Here is a 26,440-nt window from a genome sequence, read left to right on the forward strand (position 1 = left end):
GCCTGACTGTGCAGTCTGTCCTTGTGCCAGATCTTCTCTACAGCAGCAGCTGCAAGGGCAGATCCCTGCAAACAAACACAGCTGAGCTGAGTGGGCATACCTTGCCAGACAAGGTTGGCATGAAGAGCAGGCAGGATGTTATGGGACAGACACCTCCTGACTGGAGGAGATGGGCAAGATAAACTGGCCCCAGTCCCCCAGGTGAAGGCAGTCCTGGTTAAAACTGGAAGAGGGGAGATTTTGGTTGGACATTAGGAGGAAACTCTTCAGTGTGAGGGTGGTGAGACCCTGGCCCAGGCTGCCCAGGGAAGCTGTGGCTGCCCCATCCCTGGCAGTGTTGAAGGGCAGGTTGGATGGGGCTTGGAGCAGCCTGGGCTGGTGGGAGGTGTCCCTGCCCATGCAGGGGTGGGACTGGATGATCTTTAAGGTCCCTTCCTACCCGAATCAGTCTGGGCTTCTATGATATTATCTCAGGCACTCCAAAAGGTGTAACACAAGCTAAAGCAGCTTTAAAGCCCACAGTGAATCCTAAGTGAGTAACAGGTTTGTTACCAATTGCACCTTAATGAACGTGCATAGTTTGTCTCTTAAATTGGGTTGATAAGCTGCAGGAATGAACCTGCTTTGGGTGTCCTCCAGCCTGCTGGTGCTTGAGGACAGCATCAGCCTGCCAAGGTGCACTCTGCTGTGGTCTGGTGCTTTTTAATTGCAGCTTTAAAACTTCACTCACTGGTTTGGAAGGGTTTATTTACCAGGCTTCTCAGCTTGTAAAAATTAGACCAGATTGCTTTTCCCTTGTGAGCCAGCTGCAATGTTCCCTCTGGTTGCCTTTCAGATGGAATTCTGTGTTTGAGAGCATTAACAATGGAAGACAAAAATCCTGGGAGTGTATTTGTTAAATCTTTAACATTTCTTACATTAAGAGGTGCAAGAAAAATCTGTTTACATGTAGAGATAAGGCCTGATGGTTCATATTTACCATTTCAATTGTATTATTCAGTCATAATTTAACCTGACTTCAAGTGTTACAACTTGGGAAGTTTAGATTAGAAGTTACACACAGAACATGCCTATTGTTTTGAAATGTCCAGTTAGAGCACCAAACCATCCTGCTTCTGTCCTGCAGTGACCAGCTCAGCCTGGGCAGGCAGCAGGTTCATGTTTCACCATCAGCTCATCTGAGTCTGATTTTAACCCTACATTTACTCCCCTTGCCTCTCTTCTTTACCCAGCTCTGAGGTGGGTATGGTTTCTAAAATGGATTTGAATTTTCTTCAACTCTCAGCTTTCTTAATAGTTTACCTTTAAATCAAAACTTCCATTATATGAAATATATATATTCCTGCCTCCAGGATGATATATCCCAGTAGTTCTGTTTATCTGGAACTGTAGGCCTGAGTTACCTTCTTGTTTTAACATTTTTTTCTTTGTAAATTTCTTTGCTTGTTCCACAGAAGCATTGTATGTGAACACTGAGAAGGCACTAAAGGCAATTCTGGATGCTGTCTCTAGTAGTTTAAAAAATATTTAATCAGTTCTGCTATTTTAAATTTTTGATCTTGCAACACATTCTGCCACACCCTCCTGCTTTCATGTTATGCTTGGGAATATTGAAAAATCACAAATCACAGAATGTTGGGGTTTGGAAGGGACCTCTGGAGATCATCTAGCCCAACCCCCCTGCCAGAGCAGGGTCATTCAGAGCAGTTTGCTCAGGAACGTCTCCAGAGAAGGAGACTCCACAGCCTCCCTGGGCAGCCTGTCCCAGGGCTCTGTCACCCTCACAGGAAAGAAGTTTCTCATGTTTAACTTGACCCTCCTGTGCTCCTGCTTGTGCCCACTGCTGTCACTAGACACCAGGAGGAGTCTGGCCCATCCTCCTGACACCCCTGGAGATACTGATCAGCACTGATGAGATCTGCCCTCAACCTCTCCAGCTGAGCAGCCCCAGCTCTCCCAGCCTTTCCTCACAGGGCAGATGCTCCAGTCCTCTAATCCTTGTGGCCTCTGCTGGACTCTTTCTCGTAGTTCCTTATCCTTCATGAACTGGGGAGCCCAGGGGATAATGTTTTTTGACACCAGTTTACAACTATTCTGCATAACAAAACAAAATAGCCAGAGACCACAACTCAGGCTTCTTTTTGTCCACCGTTATGTGCATTTGCTCTTGTTCTTCAGCTCTATGAGAACCACCTTGTCCCTTCCTATTGAAGTTTCCACGTGCCACAGGGTAGCTTTTAAAAATAATTTTAGGATTGAAGGTCTTATTAATAACATTCTTCTTGCAGCAGAGCTCTAGAAATGAAAAGGCACAAGATGTTAATGAAGAACTGTAAAATACCTGCTCTCACCTGAGAGAACTGGTAGAGGTGCCTCAAGGCTGGGCCTCTCATTGCTGTGCTGGGGGGCACCAAAGCTCTGGTGTTCTTGGAGACGCTGGTGGGGAGAAGTGGGAAGTGGAGCAGAAGTTGAAAGGCTCTGGCTGCATTTCCAAAGCAATATCTTTAATTTATCTTGAGAATGGGAGGTGGTAGCAGCTATTCTTGGAAGGCTGAGGGAGGCTGTTGGCCCTCAGCGTCAGCTGAAAGGGCATCTTCTGGTTACAAGAAATGAGAATACTAAGAAATAACTGTTAATTAGAAGTATTTTATTCCTGAGTAAGAATAGTGCGAGAATTAATTGCAGGGAAAATGTGGAGGCTCAGCATTATAAAGGTAATTTGCAACAAGGACAGCCTGATGTTTGGTGCTGAGTGGGAGAGATTTTTCTTCAGTATTAAATAAAGGACTTTTTGTAAATGCCTCTTTCCCTGATTTAATCATTCTAAGTAATGTCAGAGACCAAATCCCTATTTTAAGTACAAAACTAATTCAATTTAACTCTGAAGCTGTGGGCAGCATGTCTATAGTTAGGTTGGCACACTGTCCTCACCCCATTACAACCTAAAATGAGGATGTGAATGAAGCTGACGAGTTCATAATTGGGTTTGTGCTCAGACTTCTACATTCTCCCAGGTTTATATGTTTGTTTTTAATTGTATTATTTTTTTTTTTTTCACACTTGAACACATTCTCTTTGCTGGGGTAAAGCAAAGGCCAGATATTGATCATAGCTCTATTAACAGGTAACAGGTTTAGGGGCTGCTTCGTGCCATCGGTCTCTGCCTGGGCACAATCCCCTGTTTGTTGTTTGTTAAATCATGGAGAACATGTAGAGAGAGGAGATGTTGCATCTAATAGAAAGATTTCATCCCTTGAAATTTACTTAATGGCAAATGAGTTAATTGGGGCTTTTTGGTCTTCTATTGTGTTTTTACTGAGCATGATGTAATATATTGGGTATTGAATGTCGTTAGGGTTTATTAGGGTTGAGACCAGTGAATGGTTATAGGACAAATGCAGTGGCCAGAATGCCATATAGCTTAGATGTTTTCTCTTGTAGGTTAGTGCACAGATGTAATTAACTTGAAATGGAAAAAAAATAGTAAAAGAATCCATGAAAACTTCATCACAGTATCTGTGTGTTTACAGGAGACACGTGACAGTGCCTGGTGCTGCTGTGTAATGCCAGAGGCATCTACAGAGCTTTAGGAGACCTTGATTTGGGTGGGTTATGCAGCTGGTGTAGGGTGCTCATGGTAGTGTCTTGAGTGCTTTATGTAAATCTTCACCAAGCAGCAGGTGAGGAACTCAAGTCACTCAGTGAAAAAATAATGGCCATTGATACCTAGAAAATGTGTTTAAAGCTCTTTAACATGGGACTGACTGAACCTCATTGCAGTCCCAGAGAATAACACACGTTTTTGTAAGTGCTTGCACTGGGTCAGCTGAGAGATTGAAGACTGGGAGAAAAATAAGGTGTGATCCACTAAGATACAGATAAGATACAGATGCATGAAGATTTGAGGTTTCCTTTCCATGCCAGTGCACTGCGTGTGCACTGTGGAAAGGATGGTGATAAGGGAGATCACTAATATCTTGTTACTAAAAAAAATAATCAAGAATTAAACTGTACCATTCATGTGCACTTGTGAAGGCAGAAGCCTGTGCATGCTGCTTTTGAGGGCCATTTTGATTTCTGGGTAGAAGGGAAGCCAAGCCCATGGACATTCTTCCATAGCCCAATTGCACACTGGCCTCAGAGTGGGCTGCTTTTTGTTCTAAATGTACAGCACCGTGCAAGGAGTCACTGATTGTAGTTTTGGTAGTTTTATTTCTGTCCTCACAACAACTTTTGTACTTAAAATAGCAATGCTTCCAACCTGTTGGCTGTAGAACCTGGAATGTGATGTCTCTCAAATTGCCTATATTAATACATACATTAATATGGATCCTTCCATAGATTTGCCTTTGAAATGTTTTATTTTTCCTCCTTTCTTTTTAGGTTATGAACTCAGTGCTTAAGACTATTCTAGACTTGACATATCCAATAACCTCTATGTTCTCTGGAGCAGCTTTTAACAAAAGCATCAACAACATCTTCAAAGATAAGCAGATAGAGGTAGGTTGTTTGTTCACTTTATGTGTAGTAAATGATATCACTGTATTTTGTTGTAGCAGAAATAGCTTTTTTTTTTTTTTCCATGCTGATATGAGATACGGGGCTGTGGGATGACTGACAACATGTTATAACAGTGAATGTCATGTTACAAGAATATAGGAAGGAGCCTATTCTTCCATTTTGGTGGATTTAAAGAACACAAGGAGTAGATTATTTGTAGCTACTTCTGTTTGACAAAGGGATCCTGTTGTCTGAGATCAGAAGTTAAAGTTGTGTCACTGAAGGATAATTGTTGAGACTGTGTTATCATTATTTTTCTGCAAATCAGGTCTAAGAGACCTTTGGGGCACACCAGAAGGTCTTGAAGAAGGTAGAAATGCATTTGGCTTTCAAAAATTTGTTGTCTTTTTGAAGCTAGGGCAAGTTTTTATCAACAGCCCACTGAAAAGTGCAATAATGCCCAAGTGTGTTGTTTCCTGGTTTGCTGATGGTCACCTTTGTAATTGCTGGATGTTGTGTGGTCCTCCTGAGCTGATGGGCTCCTTCAGGATCCCACCTGTCCTCCCCCCCTCAGCAGCAGCAATTTGTAAAGCACCTTATCAGTGGTTGTCCTCCTAGATTGCCAAGCTTAGAGAGTGTTTGCATAGTCTTGTAGTCTTTCCTCATTTGCAGTTTTAACCAAATCATTCCTGGGTTTGGAATCCTTATGATGAAAGATTATGTAGCAAATTAACACGATATGTACTCTAAATATATTTAAAATAATCTAAAATATTCCCTACTTCAATGCAAGTTCAAAAGTGATTAATCATCATGTGGCTTAAAAGAGCATTTTGCTGGGCAGGGTGGATGCTGCTGGGAACAAATGGGTTTTGGAGTGCTCAGTCTTTCTGAGGCTGGGAATGATCTTTGTTGGCTATTTGGGCAGCACCAGCTGTGCTCCCAGTTCTTTAATCATGTGTATCCCTTCCCAGGGCCCTCCAGCTCCTGTCTGGGGCCCCAGCAGTGCCTGGTGGGGAAGCTGAGATTGTCCAGTGACTAAATTAGCTCCTCTCCCCTGGCTTTGATGTAGTGGAGGAGCTGCCTCCTGCAAAGCACCGAGGGCCTGGGCTGCTTTGGAGTCCCTGGGTGTGAAGTGGGGGTGAGACCTTGCAGGGGGCAGCTGGAGCAGAGCTCTGGGAAGGACTAAATGGAAGAGAATCACCTCTGAGCTCAGATGGCCTCGGCTTCCCCTGCTCTGTCAATGCCTTGGATCTCAGCAATCAGATTGTTGTGCTTCCCTGTCAGACACCGCAGGTTCCTCCCCATGATTTTAACAGCTGTGGTTGGATGGTCTGTTCTAACCCTGGAGTCACAGGAAGGTTTTGTCCAAGGGAAATCCAGTTGTGAGGCACACATCAGTGTCACCTTTGTGCACGTGTGCTGAGTGTCCTGAGCTAAACCCTCCATCTGTGCCAGGGGTTCCCTCACATTGGAAGGCTTTCTTCAGATAAATAAGGAGAAAAGTTGTGTAGCTCTGCAAGGAATGAGGCAGTTACTCCTTCCATGCAATCCGTGTGATCAGCACAGGTTAACTAGTGGTGTCACTGGACAGAATGAAATTTAAAGCTACCTAAGTGTAAAGGGTGATATAAAGTAACAAAAGCTGAACTGAGGCACATTAAGCCTTGTGTTTTTAAAGCATTATTTCAAAGATCCAAACTGCAAATATCCATCTTGCCTTGGTACTTGGAGTAGTTTTGGAGGAGGGTGGGTAGCAGTGATTTCCAACTGGAAATACATGTTAACAGGAGTTGATTAGAGTCATACAAACACAGGTTGTGCTTGGTCACAACAGCTTGTTCCTGGGAGGGTCCACAGCAATGGCAGCAGAACCTGAGAACTTCCTACCCAAGAGCCTAGGGTGGGTTCTGGAACTTGTGTCTCTAGAAAAGACTAAAATTAGGAAGCACTGAGCCAAATCCTCCTTTTTACTACCTATGGCTGTGAGGTCTCACTCTTGCACTTCCCACATGTACCCTCATCCCTCCTCTGCATCAGAGCCCGGGAGCAGAAGCACTTACGTTGAACTGTTATTTCTGACATTGAAAGGCAGGATTCCATTTTCTCTTAAATGTGCTCCCTGCCAGCCCTTGTGACATGTGTAGGTGTCTCCTGGCTGCCAGCAGTGCTGCTGTGGGGTAGCCCTGGTTACCAGCAACCCCCGGGATTGCTGCTGCAGATGTCAGCCAAAGGCTCCTCACCAGCAGAGATCAGCCTGTGCAAGTTTTTCCAGGAAAACATGCAGAAATCCAGGGTAGGGCACTTGAAAGCTATTTCTCAAGAAATACAATTATATTGCTCCTCTGAAATTACCCGTCCTTCTAGGAGAGCACCACATGCTGGAATTTTTATTGCCCATTCCAGAAGCAATGCTTTTGTAAGTCATTTCAGAGTCTTGTCTCACACTTGGGTGATGTTGTGTCTCCCAAATAAATGAAATGATAGCTGAGAAATGCAGCCTTTATTACTGCCTGGCAGGTCTGGGTTTAGTTTCCTTTGTGTGTTTGCATGAATATGAAAGGAAGTGTCAGGTAGACTCGTTTTCCTTTCCCCTCTCCCCTATTTTTGCTTCAAACGTGGCTGCTGCACTGAGATCTGCAGTCACCAGAATATCTTCAGCATGGAGAGGCCCCCCTAATGCTCTCCAATCACACTTGATTCATCCATCCTCCTCTGGCATTTACACCAGATGGGTTGTAATACTTGTGCAGCATCTGTTAGTCCTCCCCAGTTCCACCATCTTTGCAAAGCTGCTTAAGAGATTAAACTCGCTAGAAAAAATCCTCCTTCTTGGCAGTTTGGAATTTCATCTTGAGCAGCACAGAAACTTACACCAGAAATCCAGACTGACCACAGAGGGAGTGTCTCTCAGCTCATCCTGGTGGCTGGAGCCATAAACCACATTTGGCTTGATTTTAAGGCACATCAGAGCTATGCTAGGGAAGGCCCAGGCACTGGGACTGAAGAGGCTGGCGGGGAACTCTTGGGTCCTGACTCAGCTTTGCTGATGGACAGAGAACTTTCAGCTGTTGTTCTTAGGTTCAGTTTATTCAATCAAGTCCTCCTCCTTCCCCTCTGCAGGCTGCCCTTTCAGTAGGCACCATGGAGAGTTTCCAAAACTATCCTCTCTCCAACAAACTCCAATGCAGTTGGAAGGTAACCTTCCCATTCAGTTTTTCCAGCTACTGGGATGTGAGAACAGACACGGCTGAAACAATGAGAACATTCCCTGCCAGGAGCAGGGCTTGTTGGCTTGGTGTAGCTCCTGTTGGGTAAACTTGTAAGGTCTTAGCTCAGCCATTCTTCTTGTATATTATCCTGCTTATTAGGTAGGAATCTTATTAGGTTCCTCACTGATGTTTTACTCTGTAGTATCTCAAGCAACCTCTGGGGTCATCTTGAAGATCTACCTTGCAGGACCCCTTGTTCCTGTAGGTAATGCTGCAAAACTTTGCATTATCCTCTTGGTCTCTAGGTGGCTTTGGGTCCCAGTAGCATCTGCATCTCCTGCGGAAATGACCCCTGGTTTCATCACCATGAGGTACAAACTGAAAGTGATTTAGTCAACAGGCCATGAATCACGTTCTTCCCTCTCTGTCTCGGACACTGGTGTCTTGGGAGCTGAGGCAAGAAGCCTGCTACAGTCTTAGGTTGGGTTCATGAGGACCTGAGTATTTGCCTGCTCATCCATGATGAATGCCATTATGGAGGACTTGCTCTGTGTAGTGGATGAACAGCACCTGGAGTGGCAACAGTTGAGTGAAATGAAAGATGCTGGGTGACATCAAAAGTCTTTCTAGCCTAGTGCCATGTCTCCAGGGGAGGCCAAAAGCAGCAGGTACTTGGTGAACTAGGTGAAAGCTGAATACATAAACATGGGCCTTCCCTTTATGTTGTCCTTGGGCAAGAAGCAGCCCAGGGATCTCTTTAGATGAGAGTTATCATCAGACCCCCACACTTCATCTGAAGGAACAGCAGATATCAGAAAGGAGGTGAACTCCTGACGTGAGTGATGAGGTTCCTGTGCTGCTCTGTGTTGGGCAGTCTTCTGGAACAAGTGTTCCTTGCTATTAAAAAAGAGAAGAAGGATTTTTGTCCACCTTGGTGCTTCGTGAAATGTTTGCGTAAGAAAAAAATTTGTGAACCTAAGCACAGGGCTGGTGGGTTTTTCTCCATCCATGCAGGTGTTTGTGTCTACAGAGGTTGTTGCTTTGTTAGGCATGGGTTTCAGTTTAAGTGCAAGGTCACACATTCAGTAACTTAGTAAAATTGGGACCTCCTCTGTTGCAGGATTTGTGGATTCCTTACTTCACCATCACAACAGACATCACTGCCTCAGCCATGAGGGTCCACACGGATGGTGAGTGTGTAGGTGGCCTGTCCAGTGGCAGGTCATGAATAATGATGAGACTTTGTGTCGCCTCTTGTTCCTGGGATTTTCCTTGCCATTAAATTTGTCTTTCTTCCTCCCTTCTCTGCTATTTGCTGAGCACCAAACTGTGGAGGGACACATAACAAGGAGCAGAGCTGTTGGGGAGAAATTAAATGAGATGTTGTATTCACTGTTTAGAGAAAATGGGCCCAGTGACACCACTCCTGTTTCCCTAAAACATCCCAAGAAGCGCAGGTGCTTTAGCCATAAATCAGAACTCATGCAACCAAAGCATTTTAAGATTCACAGTCCCCATAAATGAAGCTGTTTTCCCAATAAAGAGACTCCTGTGCCTGAAGCTGGGTTAGGGTCTCATTTGTGCTCAGTCCTCTTTATTTCTCTGGTGGAAAACTGTGATGTGCTTTACTGACTGACCAGGGGAGATGGATCTGAGCTGCCTGCTCTGCTGGCAGAACGTGCTGGCAGCCCTGGAGGACACTTGATTTAGCTTGTGTTTGTTTGGGGTGACAGAGCAGTGACTCAGGCTGCAGTGCAGAGAGCAGAAGCCTCCCAGGTACCCTCTTTGCTGCTATGTCTCTGGTGATTTGTAGTTTGAGCTGGCACAGTTGAGGCTCTCCAGCCCTGGTGCTAGGCCCTGGGTTACAGAACCCCTAGATGATACTGGACTTTGTTGACCAAAGACAACCAAGGGAGCTAAACAAGAAGACAAACGATCAACCTTCCTCTGAGGCTTTGTAATCCTGTCCTGCAGCAGGTTCAGCCAGTTTCTCTCAGGAGTCTCACTCCATCCAGCTGCTTGTCCCCATGGAAGTTTAATATAAGCATAGAAAACAGCTGGAAAATAGTTATGGTCCAGAATTCACTGAAAGGAGAGGAAGAAAGTTCCCAGGTGCTGCAGTTGCCCATCTTGGTTCCATCTGAGGGCTGTAACACAAGAAGTCAGCATTTTTCTTGGGTGGAAGTTCCATCTCAACTGAAACTATTAATAATAAATCCCAGATCTGCCAGTACTGACCTGTGCTGAACAGTAGGAGTGTCTGGGTTATAATTAGAAGCAGAACTGTTATGTATTTTAAAAATAAAATAAGAAAAACAATTCCCAGTTTGCTAGAGGGGGTTGCTGTTTGAAGAGCCAAGTAGTTAATTATTGAAAAGGGAGCTAACACTGCAAGTCTGATTTATTTTTTGATATTTTAAAGATTTGCTTCTCAGAGGAGACTTGTGACCTCCTTGGCAATTCAGCGTCTTCCCAATTCAGCGTCTTCCCAATTCAGCTGATGCAAAAGTTAAGAGAGAAATCAGTAAATAGGAGCCTTGCAACAGAATATTTTACAGGAAACAGATCCAATCCATTTCTATTTGATTAAACCTTCTGTTTCTAACAGCTTAGTGGATTATAACTTCATTTCTTACATCATGGTTAGCAGAAATGTCCTAAGAAGAGCTAAGATCTCCACCACACACTTCCACTAGTTTTAAAAGTGAAAATGTCTGGTTCCAGAGCAAACAGAATTTTTGGGCCCTCACAGCATGTATTTTTCATGTTCAGCTCCTGCTAAAAATCTGGGGTTTGTGGATCTCTGCAGAACAAAACAGCTCTCCCTGCTCTCCAGCCTGCTCCTTGTTCCTGTCCCTTTGCCCCCAGGAGAAGCCTTTGCCTTTCCTTATCAGTGCAAGCTCAACGAAGCACTGAAGATGATCCCAGCAGTCAGGCATCTGCTGCAATCTTCTTGAAGGCAATAAATATGAGGCATGGCCTTAAAACTCTGCTTTCTAAGGCCTTTCCCTGATAGGGTGTCTGAGTAGCCTTTTTTTTCCTTTCTTTCCCCTTGGCCACGATTATGGTATAGAAAGTAATAAACTGCTTTAATAACTTTTCAATGGCATTCTCAGGAGATCCTCTATCTCCCAATTAGCTTAATGAGTGCAAAAGCTTTCCCTACCTCCCTGGCAGTAAATAACACTCTTGCCATTCCCTCCCTCTGGTTCCTGCAGGCTCCCTGTGGAGGTATGTCCGTGCCAGCATGTCCCTCTCTGGGTATATGCCTCCTCTCTGTGACCCAAAGGATGGGCATCTTCTGATGGATGGAGGTTATATCAACAATCTTCCTGGTAGGTGCACAGATCTGTTGGGGAAGAAGCTACTGAGATTACAGCTGCAAAACATTGTCCTCTTGTTGGATTTTTTCCCAAAAAAAAAAAAAAAGAGATGAGGAGAAATATTGCAGACACCTGGTTACTGAGAGTCAATGGTCTCAGTTTCCTCAGCTTGATCATGGTTTATTAAGATGATTTTTTTTTGTTTGTTTTGAAGTATTTTCTAATGGACATATTCTGAACATCTAATTCCAAGCTAATTTTGAATTGATTTTAGTGGAAAGGAGAGAGCAGAAATTGAAGTGCAAAGATGTAGTCAGTCTTTGAGTTTCTTTTCAAAAAGTGTCAGTTGAATAAGAAATAATTCTGAGAAAGCAACAGCATTAACTCTTCATTGTTCAAACTGGTGTCACCCAGAGCCTGATATGTTCATCTGGCAGACACTGGTGTCTTGGTTGGCTGCTTGCACATGGCAGAGGTGGAAGGATGTGGTGCTATAAAGAGTGATGTGGAGTCTAGGGTGTTGTGAGGACTGATCCCAGAAGAGTCCCAGGTGTTGGAATTCACTTGTGTGTTTTTGGGAAGTGTTTTATGTCAGAGATGTTATTCTAGTCAGAAGGCATTGGAAGGTGGGTAGCTCAGGAGGGTGGCCAAGATAGAGGAGAGACATGTGGTGTCATTGCAGTTTGTGACTAAAACTGTACAAATGAAGAGGAAGGAATCTAAGCTAGAGATTCCACATCTGAGCAACCAAAATAACTGACATGTTCAAGACAAACCCAGGCTATGTATTTCCATCAGGGTAGTTGCCTAAAAACCAGAAATGGAAATAACACAAAGTGGACCCCCAAAATCTTCATCTGACACTCCCTGTTTGTGTCTGTCAGGCAAAGTATGAATTGCAAACCAGGGCACCTCTTTCACCTGCACACCTGGAGGGTGCAGAGAGCAGACATGTGGGTGACACTGGGTGAAAAAGATACAAGAGCCTGAAGGAGCCCAGAAATATAAACCCCAGTTACAGAACAGATCTGATTTAAATAAGTGTCTAAATTAAGCATCTAAATTGGCTCTTCAGAGCTGTGGTTTTCCTACGCATAACTATTCTGGCAACTGCAACTATCTTGGACTCCGGGGGCGGGGAAGAAGTATAAATTCATTGTGTGAGGTGTATGTCCTGCCTTTCCCTCTCTTGGCACTTCCCTCAATCCTCTCCCATACCCAAAGCCTGCACCTAGTCCTTTTGTTGGCCTTCAAGTGTTACCTCATTTCTCTCCCACTTCCAAATAGGAATCGTGGTACAGAGCTGGCAGCACCCTGGGGTGTCTCTGTTGAAATGGAGCAGGTGGGGCAGGAGCCTCCCTGGGGAAATGGTCTCTTGGCAGAGTTGCTGCCAGTGGTGATGTCTGAGGCTGTTCAGAGAACTTGTGGTGGGTCCGAGGTGAGGTTGTGTACTGCTGAGGCCTGGAGAGCAGCAGCAGGGTTGGCAGCATGGGTGCTGACTCCACCTTCTTTACCACCAGCTGACGTTGCCAAGTCCATGGGCGCAAAGGTGGTGATCGCCATCGACGTGGGGAGCCGGGACGAGACAGACCTCACCAACTATGGGGACTGCTTGTCTGGCTGGTGGCTGCTCTGGAAGAAGTGGAATCCACTGGCCGAGAAAGTCAAGGTATTGCAGACTGTGCTATAATGGCAGCTAGTTCCATGTACAGAGCTGGAAGCCTCCCCTTGTCCATCCAGGGTGTGAGCCTGGTGACAGCCCATCTTGTTCCTTTGCTTTCAGCTCTTAGAAAACAAACTGGGCTGTAGCCTGATCCCAAAGGACATTGAGAAGGACAGTGAAGTGGGAGAGTGTAGAGCCTCAGTCTGGGAAGGGGATGGTAGAATTGTTAGAGCAATGAAACCTTTTCTTGGAGGTGCAGTAAGTTTTAATAAAGTCAGAATTGCAAATTTTACCAATAAAAGCAATGGAGTGTTTCTATCCTATGTCTCCAAACTATTGATTTAGGGAGATTTTGGCACCAGGCAGTAATTAACATTCCTGCTCCTGATAAACACTGGGCTGCAGAGTATGATGACTTTTTTTCTTGTTGCATGCAGTCAGGCCAGCTCTGTTACCTTCTGCATTTCCTAAATTATCTGGCTCTGCAGCTGTCCCCCAAGTGAGCGCTGGTTTTAATTCTTCCCTTCCAACTACAATTAATATGTTCCCCTGTTGGAATTGGAAGTAAAATACTTCTTTGTGCTTCCTAAAGTTAGGGAAAATACTACAATACAAATACAAGCTGTGGGTGCTGCTCTGGAATCTAAAGTTTTTCCTCCTTTCCCTAAACAACTAACAACTCCTTTCCCTAGAAAAGGTCTCATCTCCTTGAGGAGGGGCCTTATGGAGCTGGTGCAGCTGTGGAGTGCCCTGCTGTGACCATCCTGCTCCCAGCACGTAGTGGGAGTGTTTGGTGAGGGAGAATGGAAGCCCCTTACCCTGCTCAGGAGTGCCCAGTGAAATATGAACTGCCCAGAGAGCAGTGGGCACACGTGAGAACATGGGATTCCTGCTGAGCACCTGAAAGTGCTTTTTGTGCTGGGGGTGGTGAAACGCCAGCCAGAGAGAGTGCAGAGTCTTCATCTGTGGAGACAGTCAGAACTCCACTGGACATGGTCTTGGACAAATTGTCCCAGCTGAGCCTGCCTGTGTCAGGATCTCTGCCCTGGTCCTCTAGAGAACATGACTTATTTCTGCCTTGAAGGGTCACTGTACCCCTCTCAGCTCAGCACAGATCTCTCTCTATGCTGAGATGAAAGGGTCAGTTCAACCTTGAGCTGCAGAAATTATTCTATCCTTCTATGAGATACATGGGAAAGCAATTTCCTTTCTGCTGTGGATGATGGAGACTCCTTGGTGGCCTGTCCACTCTGCCTGGGAAACAGATGGAGGTGCTGACGTGTGGAGGCTTCAGCAGCCTCCTCTGTGCTCTTGGAGCAGAAAAGCCAAGGACAGATAACTGCCTTTTTCTCCATGATGAAACCAGAACTTGTTCTGCAGTGCCATTTCTGAGGTGGTTGGTGTGTCTGGCCCTGCTGCAGGTGCTGAACATGGCGGAGATCCAGACGCGGCTGGCGTACGTGTGCTGCGTCAGGCAGCTGGAGATGGTGAAGAGCAGCGACTACTGCGAGTACATCCGCCCGCCCATCGACCGCTACCGCACCCTGGACTTCGGCAAGTTCGATGAAATCTGTGTAAGTGCCTCCTGGGGAAGGCAGTTCCCCCGTGTTGCTGTGGCAGGTCAAGGTCTCCTGCCCCTCTGCTCTGCCCTGGTGAGGCCTCAGCTGGAGCCCTGGGGCAGTTCTGGGCTCCCCAGTTCCAGAAGGACAAGGAGCTACTGGAGAGAGTCCAGCACAGGGCACTGAGATGCTGAAGGGGCTGGAACATCTGCCTGTGAGGAAAGGCTGGGAGAGCTGGGGCTGCTCAGCCTGGATGCTGAGGGGGGATCTCATTAACGCTTATGAATATCTCCGGGGGGTGTCAGGAGGATGGGGCCGGACCCTTCCCAGCAGTGCCCAGTGACAGGACAAGGGGCAATGGGCACAAACTGGAGCACAGGAGGTTTAGCCTAAATGTGAGAAAATACTTCTTTACCCTGAGGGTGACAGAGCCCTGGGACAGGCTGCCCAGAGAGGCTGTGGAGTCTCCATCCCTGGAGACATTCCAAACCCACCTGGACGTGTTCCTGTGGGATCTGCTCTAGGGGATCCTGCTCTGGCAGGGGGTTGGACCAGATGATCTCCAGAGGTCCCTTCCAGCCCCAACCATTCTGTGATTCTGTGAAATCTGCTGGCTTGTGGTGCTGCTTAGTGCCTAAGCTGTTGAGAGTAAGAGGAGTCAGCTGGCACAGGGTGACTAATTGACACTAAATAATGCTGTGGAATGATATCATGACTCTGAGATTGGATTAACAGCAGAAATCAAGTTCATAATCTTGTTTATATGATGACCTGTGAACAGATCAGTCGCCTTGCTTTGTTTCATGACAATTGTTGCTCAGCTGCTTGGTAAAAACTCTTGGGTGTCTGAGCTGCTTTGGGCAGTTGGGGTTTGTCAAATGATGTCATTTCTCTGCATTATGTAGCTTGTTGTTACATGAAAGATTTGAAGAAGTCTGCAGGGGAGGCTGTGAATCCCTGGAGTGGAAGGCAAAAATACCTGGCTCAGTTAACATTTCAACACTTGTATTAATAGAACATATCATCCACAATTCCTCTACATCTGATAAGAGTATCAGGAAAATGGCACCAATGTCAGTGCAAGGACATTGTAAAAAGGGTGGAACCAGGTTACAAAAGGGTAGTACCAGGTTACATGTCTCTGGGATCTAGTTTTGTTTGTTTACATGGGAGAAACCAGCATGGCAAGAACTGACTCCAGATGTGCAGCTGAATTGCCTTAGTGACATAGTTCAGCATTCCCAACAAAACCATCTCAGCCCAGGCTGAGGTTATGATCCCAGTTCTGGCTCAGTGCCTCTTGGCAAGGAAATTATTTTACTGCCTGTCCATTCTTTGCCTGCTTCAGCCGTGCAACCATCTTCCAGCTTCAGGTGTTTCTGCCCAGATTTGCTCTTTATCAAGGCTGGGAAAAAAAAACAAACAACAAAACAACCCACAATGAATTTTCCTCTCAGCTGGTCTCCTTTACAGATATAGTAAGAACCTACCATAGTCAGTAGGCTGCAGGTTGATTCCTGTGGTGCTGTCATATAAATACTAACCAAACCCAGTAATACCATTAAGCCCTGCAGACTCACATTTGAGGGAGTCCTTAGGACTGCAGCTCTTCCAAACCACCAGCTGATTTCCCCAGGATAAATATTTTCTCAAGGATGAGAGTAGCTCTTGGGCAAACAGTGCTGTCTGCTGGGGGTGGATTGAAGACAAATAATAATCTTCTCTAGGTGGAATTCCCTGGCTGTTTTGAAAACCTTGGTGAATGGTCTGGTAGTTCATCACAGTGACAGACAATAAGTTGTCAAATCATTCTGCTGTATCTGACTGATTTGGTGTCATTGAAGAGACTTAAAGGCACCAGGCACCTTTTTCTCAGTGGCACAGAACTTCTGCAAAGTGTGGGTTCTCAAAGGCACTGCTCTGTGGGCAGGTTCTTGGCATGAGACCCTGCAGGTGTGGAGGGGCAGCACCCCTTGGACTTTCTCTCCCTGCAGTGTAGCCAGGTAACTTTTGCCCACAGGGAAGCTTTAAACCACGCTGACCTTAAAGGAAAGGGCATCCTTGGCATTCTTTTACCCTTATGGCCTGTGAAGCAGTGGGGGTTTATTTCAGCTGTCTACCTTGCATCTACAGCAAATGGAAATGGGCACCACGTAGCCTGTCAGCACCTTCAAAAGAACAAAAATCCCCTCTTCTTGTCAGAAGTCCTCTCCTGTATCAGCCTGGAGCCACGAGTCCTTCACCAAAGCTCAGGTCCTTGGTTATGCTGGATCAACCTGACCCAGCCAGGTGTAGATCTATCAAGTCCCTTATCCTCCTGAGTAAACACATCCACCCTGGCCTGAGGAGCCACCATAGATGACCAGGGGTGAATTCCAGCCTGAGGGCCTCCTATGCCTTGAACCCCAGGTCAAAAGCCAGAGGAGAGGCAGGAGCAGCTCAGCCAGGGCTGCTCCAGCCCTCGGGGCAGCCACACAAGCCTGAGGTCTAGTGTGTGCTGCCAGCTGGGAACAGGATCCAGGACTTCTGGCACCTGTTGCCCTGTCCTTTCGATTTGATTTTTTCAACACTATTTTTATTGTCTTCTTAGAAATAAGAGTAGAACTCGGAGCAGTCAGTGGAGTTTTTTCCGGTTGTTTCCAGGTGATGGTGTAATGCTTTGGTGTTATTCCAATTGCAAATTACTTTATATTTCCAAATGAGAGGAATGTGGAGCTCATGGGTTTGGTGTTGTCCATGGGCCATCCTTTCTGCTCCAGCAAACAGAGACTTTCATACTCAGCACAGTCTGTTGTAACTCATTGCAAGAGATCTTGGAACCAGGTGTCCCACAGTAACTTTTCTTTGCTAGAAAACTTTTCTTGGCTATTCTTGAGTCAAGAAGAGAGAAGACAAGTGAATTTGTGGTGTTACCTTCTTCCAAAGAATGAGCCAGTACTGGAAGGGCATGCACTTATCCATCCTAAGCTTCTCTTTAATGTGGTATAATTCTGTGAGCAGCCTCCTTGGAGCCACTGCTGTAAAAATACTTGTGCCAGGTGGCACTTTTCGTTGCGTGCTGTGGGGTCAAAAGTCAGGTCAGCATTTGGACTTAAAGGAGCACCTTGTTTGCTTAATTGTTGCCCTAGTTCCTAGGCTGAGCAGGTTCTGTAGCTGAGGCTGGAAGGCAGCAGAAAGACCTGGCTGTGGGACAGACCCAGAGATTTCCTACTGATTTGCAGAAGATGTGACATAGTGGTGTTTTTAGCCTTCATTTCTTCTTTTCCCCCAACTCTGTTTTTCAGGAAGTGGGATATCAGCATGGGAAAACAGTATTTAATGTCTGGTGCAGGAGTGGAGTCCTTGACAAGATGCTGACAGACAGACAAGAGACTTGCAAATCCAAAACTGAGGTAAGTGTTTGTTGAAAGGCACCATCCTGCAGGAGGTACCTGATGCAGCCAGAACTAGGCAGGGCTAGGAAGGAGAACGATCCATCACCTCAAGTCCTTCTTGTGAGCACACGTGTGTTGGTTTAAAATGTTTATTTTAGGCAAGAAAAAGTATTATCAGTTTTTCAGTAACTTCTTGGGGCTGAGTGTGCTCTGCCAGAGCCCAAGCTCCAATGTCTGCCTGTCCATCTCTGGTATCAGCTGTGTGCCCATGTGGAGATCCATCCCTATCCTTGGATAGACCTTAGAGCACCTTCCAGTGCATGAAGGGGCTACAGGAAAGCTGGGGAGGGACTTTTTACAGAACATGGAGTGATAGGACAAGAGGGAATGGCTTTAAATTGGAAGAGGGGAGATTTTGGTTGGACATTAGGAGGAAACTCTTCAGTGTGAGGGTGGTGAGAGCCTGGCCCAGGTTGCCCAGGGAAGCTGTGGCTGCCCCATCCCTGGCAGTGTTGAAGGGCAGGTTGGATGGGGCTTGGAGCAGCCTGGGCTGCTGGGAGGTGTCCCTGCCCATGCAGGGGGTGGGACTGGATGATCTTTAAGGTCCCTTCCAACCTAAACCAGTCTGGGATTCTGAGATCTTGAGCAAATCCAACACGGTCTCAGTAACCCCGGGCACTGACCCAGCACTCTGCAGACAGATCTGCTGCTGCTTCGTTCCAGCAGGTTATTGGTACTCTGTGACCTGGAATCATTGCCAACACAAATCCCCTTGAAGGAAGGCAGGATGCTCACCAGAAACCAGCATTTTCTGACATGTAGCTGATGTGTACACATTTATGGGCCCACTTTTCCCTCCTCTTTCTCCGTGTGTGTCAGCAGGTCTTCAGGGCACCAAATGCTGTTGGAGGGGAGGCTGTGACCGTGCCCTTAGGTCTTGGGAGACAGGATGTTCCATGGTTTCAGGGGATGGGCCACATTTGTATCCATCCCTTGAACGTGTGCATGGACTGTATCCCTGAGTGATGCTGGATAAGAACCCAGAGTAACCTTCTATGAATTATTTTTCATTCATTCTTGTGCCACAAACTTTAGGTGGTACCTGGATATTGTTGCTACTAGAAGCTGCCCTAGGACAGGGGCTCTCCCACCAGCTGCCCAGTGCTCCTTGCAGGGGACATGAATCAGGGTTGCTGGCACTGATCTCTGCCATTGGTGGTTTTCAGGGTGTGACTCAAAGGGTTCTCAGATGCTTCCAAAAAACCTGAATTAAACCCTTGCTGTAGATGTGATTCTAGCCAAGGGCTAAAATCTCTGCAAAGCCATAGGTTTCTTCCTTTGTTGCTTTTCATCCTCCCTCCTCTCTTAGAACAGACATTTTTGGAGCCATCACTGAGGCCTGGCCTGGGCACTGGGGTCACACACCTCGTTCTGCTGCCACATCTGAGCAGTTAATGTGCAGTTTGGTAAATGCCTGATGCTGACAAATCCACAGGCTGCACCGTGCTGTGTGTGCTTACAGTCCTTGTCAGGTTTCTACTCAAAAGCAGGGTACAAATCTCCTGGGTTTACAGTTCAAGGACTGAGTTCAGCTTCTAGAGGTTCAGGAACTCAGTGATGGACTGAATTTCTTGCTGGGGAAGTTTCATTTGTTTTTAAGAAACAGTTATCACCTTTTTGAGAGCTGGGGTACAATAGTATAATATATTGGCTTGTTATCCTGACCCTCCTTTGAATTCCTCTGATTTAAAACTCAGGTGCTCCAAAGGCTTCATGTTTTACCCAGTGATTCATCTTTATCATCTTTTAGAGGCAGGGAAATGAGCAGTAACGTTTTCAGTGATGGCAAAAATGTAGCGTAACTGTCGTGAGCCTCACGAAGAAGGTCAATGGAGGTGAAAAATGACATGGAGGATTTGCAGCTCTCCCAGAGGTTGGTGGTAGAACACTTTGGCTGGGAGGGAGGTGGTGTGAGCAAGGGCAGAAGAAGGGCAGGGATGGGTATTAGCTCAGCAGGGAGGGGTGGATGCTGCCCACATCTGAGCTGGTTGCCCTGGACCCCCATTTGTCACCTGAGGTGAGGTCCATGGGGGTGAGTCCCTTGATGAAATGGAAATGGCTCCACTGGGGTAAGATGAGTGGCACCTGTGGCTCAGGGCACATGAAGGAAGCCAGGAAGACTAGTGCTGATGGCTTCTTGTCATCAGGTGGATCCCACCCACGCTGCCTGGCAGGGAGGGTGGCTACAGAGGAACACGTGGGACCAGGCGTTATGGGAAAGGAACTGGTGATCTGAGGAGCCCCAAAACTCATCCACCAGCTTGACATTTCTTACTGGCCTTGGAGATACGCTAGTCTGAGCTGCAGAAGATGGGTCTGACTCCCTGTGTTCAGCCTGATTACAAGCTGGTGTGTTTGTATGTTGTAATAGTCATGAGAAGGAGTGAGGGGAGAGATCTGTGTGTGTCTCAAATGGTTGTAGGTCCTTTTTCATCCTCTGATTTCTGTACCAAACTGGTAACAAATTCAAACATATTCATTGCTGTAACAAATGCTTCTTTTTAAGAAGACTTCTTTTAAAATTGCCCATGATATTCAGGCTAATATTTCAGTGAAATCATCATGGTACAGCTGTGCATCAAGCAGCATGTGGCACATTTATCACAATCTGCCTGGGTTTTTTTTGGCCTTTCCACTGCCCCGGAGATCAGGTCTGTCACGTACTCATTGTGGACACAGCCTGTCACTGCATTTCTGTGTGTGCTCCTGATAATGAGGCAGAAAGTGCTGATTGCTGAGATGCCAAGAGTGTGGAAATAATGAGCTCAGGAGAGTGACTCAACAAATTGCCCAGGTTATGGAGCAGGAACCATCAGCTTGATGCATTCCCCCAAACTGCTGCCAAGGCTCAGCTCCAGGCTGTTCTTCCCAGGACCTAGGAGGTCTGTCTTCTAGCTTGAAAACTCTGGAATTTGGTAAAAACCAAGATATTTTTCATCTGACCTTTGTTTTAGTACATTTCTTTCTACAAAATAACAAGTATTGCTGTCTCCTGCTGGGGTGTTTGTCTTTTATTTTTTCTCAGTCCGTTAAGTCCTTTAGCTCAGTTATCTTCCAAGGATAACAGCTGATATTTTGAACTTGCCTTTCATTAGTGAGGTTTGATGTTTTAGTTCTTTAGCTATTTCTGGAGTGTTCAAAATCTCAGAGCTGAGCACTGTTTCTTACCACCTTGTTGCCGTGTCGTAAGCATTGAATTTTTACTTTTAAAACTCCAGATATTGAATAATTTAGATACTTCTCCTTTGCTTTCATCATTCAATCACTGTTTATCCTGTCTCAAAATGCAAATACTGAAGCCACCATCAATAGGAACCTTGCATAAATTTCACTGAACAACCCTTACTCTTCCCCAGCACAGAATAATGCTGTGCTGTTAATTGGATCTCCTCAGGGAAGTTTTGTCTACTGAAGTGTTATTCATAGTCAAAGCTAAATATAATCTGGCAGACTACAATAGTAACTGTCTTTCTCTTCTAATTTCTTTAATAAAGATTGTGCCAAAGAGAATTCTTGCCTCCTTGGGGAAAAAAAAAACCTGAGCAGGAAGGTTTTAGGTAAGGTTTCAAATGAATCAGAGACACTGCTTTGCCTGGTGTTAACTGATGGGAGTGCGGTTTTGTCCTTAAAAGTAGCAAGAGGAGGTGTTTAAACATTAAATTCCTGGTTGCAAAGCATCAGATGAGTGTGGGAGGACACCTGGTTTCCCACAAGTCACATTCCAGTCTCAGTGCTGAGACTTTAGGGTGCAGCTCCTCCGCACGTGTCCCCAGACAGGGACACGCGGGACCCTCCTTGTCCCCCAGAGATGCTGCACTTGAGATGCCTCGTACTCACCTGTCCTGGCAGGAGCACCTGAGCTGCTGCTGGCTTTCCTGAAGCACCTTTTGGCAGCTGCAAGGATTTTGTTCAGCTGCTCATACAGTGCCCTGGGCTCTTGTCCCCCTAGAGCTGGTCCCTGCCTGCTCTGTGCTCCCAGGGACAGCCTGTCTGGGGGTGCTGGCGCAGCCCCCGGGGCTGCTCTGCAGCTGTGGGTGTTTGAGTGGAACGTTTGCTGTGTCTGCTGGGTGGCCAGTCTGCACATCTCCTCAATTAGTCATCCGGCACAAAGCAGAGCTGCTCTTTTTCCTGTCCTGGGGAAGAAGAGCCTGATGCATCTGCTTCACTGGGACTGTCCAGGTCAGATGTTCAAAAGGAGACTGGACTGACTCACCCTTCCTGACGGTTCCTTAATGTTCAAACTGAGCTTCTGAGCTTCCCAACTTCTGTATATTTTACACTGTGTGTCCTTAGCTACTGCTGTTTCATTTCATACAGATATTTTTTAATTCCCTCTGGGCTTTTCTCTGTGCCCTGCTCCCCACCAGCTATTTGTCCTGGATCTGCACCTTGCTTCAGCCATGCCACGTTACATCAAAAGTTCGTTACGGATTAAAGGTCAGCAGAGAGCAACCTGCTGCAGCTCTAATGGCCTTCTGCTGTGACCCCCACGGGGGTTGTATGAGTCATAGTATTGGTGTTCTTGCCAAAAGAGCAAAGAATTGCTAATAAAACCCCTGTGGTAGGAAACTGCCCTGTCTGGAAGCACGTGGATGGGTCTGGGTGTTTCGCCAGACTCATGTCGCAGCAGTTCCTGGCAGCCCAGTGCCCGTAACGTGTCCCCTGCAGCTTTTCCCCGTCTCTGTCCCCCTGGGGGGTCTGTTGTTGCACTCATTCAAATCTCTGCTTTTAAAAAAAGGCCAGGGATGTTCAGGTTTCCATCTGGTGACCTTGTGCTTGGCCCCCAGGAGGCAGGTCAGGCTGCCCAAGACATGGGGCGCAAAGAGACCAAAATGGCTCTTAGATGCCAAAATTGAGCTTTAATAGAGGAGAAACTGGAGCAGAGAACTTCTCACAGTGAGAACACTCAACCCACTGCTTGGGTGAGACAGAGTAACAAGAGAAAGGGTTTAGTGAAAAGAGGAATTACAGTGGGAAATATTTCTCCTTGTGGGTGGACCATGTACCCCTCTTGTTTGCTGCAGCACCACCAGCCTCATGGCTTTTTGGGGTGTCCCTGGCTGGGTCCTGGTCACCCTGGTGCCTCTGCTGGTGCCCACCTGCCTGTGGAGCATCCCATGGCATTGCTCTGCAGGCTCAGGGCTGTCCCACCTGTGGTGTCTGTCCCACCTGGGCACTGGGGCCCCTCCTCCTTCTTCCAAGGGAAGATGAAAGCTCCCTGTGGGCTGCACCTGGCCTGGCTGGTCCTGCTTCTAAGGGAACAATGATGGAAGACAAACATGTAAAATGAACACAGTTTGTCATGGAGCTCAGAGCCCCCCAGTTCTTGTCTTTGTGGTCTTTTCTATAGCTTGCTAAATTTTTAATAAGGCTTCTTGTTGCATGGATGGAGGAGCCATGAGGGATTGTCCCATTGTTTCTCTTGGGAATCCCATCTCTGCCAGCAGACCTGCAGCAGAGGAGTTGCTCTGAGAATTACTCATTAATGACTAATGGCTTTTGAGGGGGCAGTTGTGGAGAATTAGTGTGTCTGGAGCTTTGTCTGTTCAAGATCATTTTTATAGAGTCTTGACTTGTTTGGATTTTTTGGTGTCTGTTTGTTAACATACTTAAAACTCGTGGCTGTGTTTCAGAACATGACCTGTCCCACCACCTCTTTCACGGACCTGGCAGAAATCGTGTCCAGGATTGAGCCTGTGAAGGCCCCCCTGGCAGATGGTGAGTGGGGGGGGACCCTGTGGGGCTGGGGAGGTGTTGGGAAGGGCAGGGAGGAGGGGTGGCTGCTCCCTCCTCTGCCTGCTGTGTCTCACTGCCTTCTTGTCACAGCCCGTGCTGCAAGCGGTGGCAGTTCAGGGCTGGCTCTGGTGTCCCCCTGCCCACAGGTGAGCCCCAGCTTGTCCCAGGCCAGAGCCTCCATGTCCCACTCAGCAGGGTGGGAGTCGGGTGTTCCTGCTGCAGGGAGACATCTGCTGCCAGCCCAACTGGTGTGGTTTCCTGGTGGGAATAATTCCTGCCCACCTTAGCCTCATCTGAGTGAGGTAACTGTGGTGACTCTGCCCAGACAGGCTGTCGTTCCCCTGGTGCAGGTCCCTGTCCTTGTGATGACTTCACTCTTTGCTCCCTGTCCTCTTGAGACAGGAGGAGGCTGATGGAAAGCTGGGACTGAAGGATTTTTTCCTTGCTGTTGTGAGCAGGATCTGGAGTGACTCACTGGCTTATGGCTCCATTTACATTCCTGCAACAGGGAACACCAGTGAACTGAGGAGGAGCAGGTCAGGACTCCTGCACCTCCACACGAAGGTCCCCTCAGTGCCCTGTCCCTGCAGGGCTGTTCCCTTCGTGCTGTGACCAAAGCTCCTGCAACAAACAGGATCAGAGCTTTGTGGCTCTGAAACCTCACAGCTTTTCACCAGTGCTGGAGCTCTTCATAAACAGTCTCTCCCCTCCTCCCCATTTCTTCTTCTGGCAGAGGGAGATCTAAAGTTAGCTGTCCTCCCATCTGTGACTGTTTGGAGAGATGTCCCTGTGGTAATTTGAAATGCTAATTGCAATCATATGCCTTACCAAGAAAATATTAATCAAATGTGGTTGAAGCAGCCATTGTGAGTAAGAATGAAGGGTTCATGTCTCATAGTTATTTAAGACATGAGCATGGAGACCTGCTCAGATGTAACCAGTGAACTGGGACAGATCTTTCTGCCTTATATAGTTGCCAATGGTTTGTCTCTGTTAGGAGGACCTGCTTTCTGCTGGGTGAGGCCATGAACAGCAGGGAAGGAGTGTATGTCTTTCAGAAAGTAGATATGGCAGATTTTGGGCTAAGGAGGGGCTGTGTGGGGGGCACTTGGGGTGGGATGGGCAAGTGCCACATGCTCCTCATGGGTTCTGGAAGCTGTTGATTGTGGAGACCCCAGAGGAGAGAAGAGGGTGGTAGGAGAGTCATGCATGTGGGTGTTGTGTCTTGAAGGACCTCTTAGATTCGTGTTGTGGGTGACTCCACACACTGCCTGCAGGGACCTAGCCTGGTTTTGGTGGGTGGGGGCTGTAAAAGCTTTCCTCTGCATGCAGCATCTCCTTGGTGCCTCCAGGGTGGCATCGCTTTGGCTAATGAGGTCTCTGGAGCTACTGAGGGTAGCAAGCTGTGCCAAGGTGAGCTCAGATGGAGGGTGACACCTCCCCAGGGTGGCTTTCAGATGGTTCCTGTGCTGGTGAGCATTGGGGTTTGTCTGCTAGAGATGGTGGTGAAGATGGTCTGACTGCTTTTGTCCCATGTCAGTAAGAAGTCAGGATGCTGCTTGGAAGCCTGGCTGGGAAAGGGCACTGTCAAAGAGGGTGAAACCTTTCTTCCCCCTGGAAATCCCTTCCTGAGCGAGACCTTGGACTGCAGGGGTTTGGAAAAGCTCTGCCTGTCCTGACAGTGTATAACAAGTGTCAGGCTGGGTGGAGAAATGGTGTCAACAGTTTTGTGAGGGAGGACAAAAATGCCAGTGATCACGTTCTTCTTGACTGAGAGGAGGGGGAAGTGTCAGCACAAAGGGGGAGAGGCCCTGATGGGTGGAGGCCCCCAGGGCAGACCCAGATCTTCCTTGGGGACAGAAGGTAGTCATGTTTCTTCTCCACTCTTGAGCAAACTGAGAGCAATGATTGAAACCATAAAAAACAAAGCAAAGGGGAGGCTGCTGAGCAGGGAGGAGCTGGGTGAAGGTCTGTGCAGGCCCCAGGGTACCAGTGGTGCTGGTGAGCAGGGGGGAAGTGTCTGCAGAACAGGAGCTGGTTTCCACAGCTGAGCCACTGCAGTGCTCGTGGCAGTGTCTGTCCTGCATCCAGCACCTCCTCCCGTGGGACTTTCTGCCTTTGCTCACCTGTCACTGTGTTCTGCACAGCTGTGGTGAGGGCTGCACAGATGCCATCCAGGGGTGGCTCAGCCATGTCCCTCTCAGGGGTTTCTGAGAACCCAAGCCCACAGGCTCTTTGGTCATTTCCCACAGCAGTTTCTTGTCCCATTTTTCAAAGCAGTGATGCTTCAGGCTGTCCCCTTGGCCAGGTCTCATGGTGTGAGGTGAGGTAGCACACTCGCTGCACCTGGTGGCTGAAGGAGATGAAATCAGGTAGCAGAGCAGCTGTAGCAACAGCCCTTTGAGAGAGGAACATGGTTAGGGTGTGAAAAGCCTGGTTTTGCAGCACAGCTGAAGCAGGAAACATTCCAAAACCTCCCAAGGGCCACAGTTGTTGGGCACTAGGTCACCCTCTGCATCTTTGCTGCTTTAAAAAGTACTTTTATCAAGAAGCCCTAAAGCACCTCAGGCTGTGGGGAGTGACCAGATTCCCTGATTTACAGCAAAGCCCATCAGTATTCTTGAAGGAGCAAGCTGATTTTCCTCATGTGATGTGTGCCCTGCAGGAATCAGGCACGTATGAAAGAAATGCTGAAAGCTCCAGAAGTGGCTGCGTGTCCTTTCTGCTGTGGCCACACTGCCCCTGATAAAGGTACCTTTAAGGTGTCATCTTAAAGATGTCATCTCTGAGCTGGCTCACTTTCCAACAGCAGAGTTTGGGTGTTGTGTCTCAAGCAGGACAGTGAGGTCTCGGTCCTGCTGTGGATGCTCCTGAAAGGTTCTGTGCTGGAAAGGAGCAGTTGCACCTTGATCTCTGGAGCCAGGCTGGGAGAGTTGGGGTGTTCAGCCTGGAGAAGAAAAGGCTCCAGGGAGACCTTAGAGCACCTTCCAGTGCCTGAAGGGGCTCCAGGAAA

At 47.2% G+C, this 26,440-nt stretch overlaps 1 protein-coding gene across 1 annotated transcript in view; it reads left to right on the forward strand.

Annotated features, from left to right (window-relative positions):
• Positions 1–26,440, forward strand: part of PNPLA7 (patatin like phospholipase domain containing 7) — a 127,483-nt gene that overhangs the window by 97,444 nt on the left and 3,599 nt on the right. Inside the window, exons 28-34 of the mRNA XM_051636457.1 lie at positions 4,384–4,500; positions 8,833–8,902; positions 10,931–11,047; positions 12,556–12,704; positions 14,120–14,272; positions 17,542–17,649; positions 23,325–23,409. Coding sequence (XP_051492417.1) covers positions 4,384–4,500; positions 8,833–8,902; positions 10,931–11,047; positions 12,556–12,704; positions 14,120–14,272; positions 17,542–17,649; positions 23,325–23,409 — 799 coding nt within the window. The remainder of the gene's footprint in view (positions 1–4,383; positions 4,501–8,832; positions 8,903–10,930; positions 11,048–12,555; positions 12,705–14,119; positions 14,273–17,541; positions 17,650–23,324; positions 23,410–26,440) is intronic.

The sequence above is a fragment of the Apus apus genome, chromosome 19, assembly GCF_020740795.1.
Source record: "Apus apus isolate bApuApu2 chromosome 19, bApuApu2.pri.cur, whole genome shotgun sequence".
NCBI lineage: Eukaryota > Metazoa > Chordata > Aves > Apodiformes > Apodidae > Apus > Apus apus.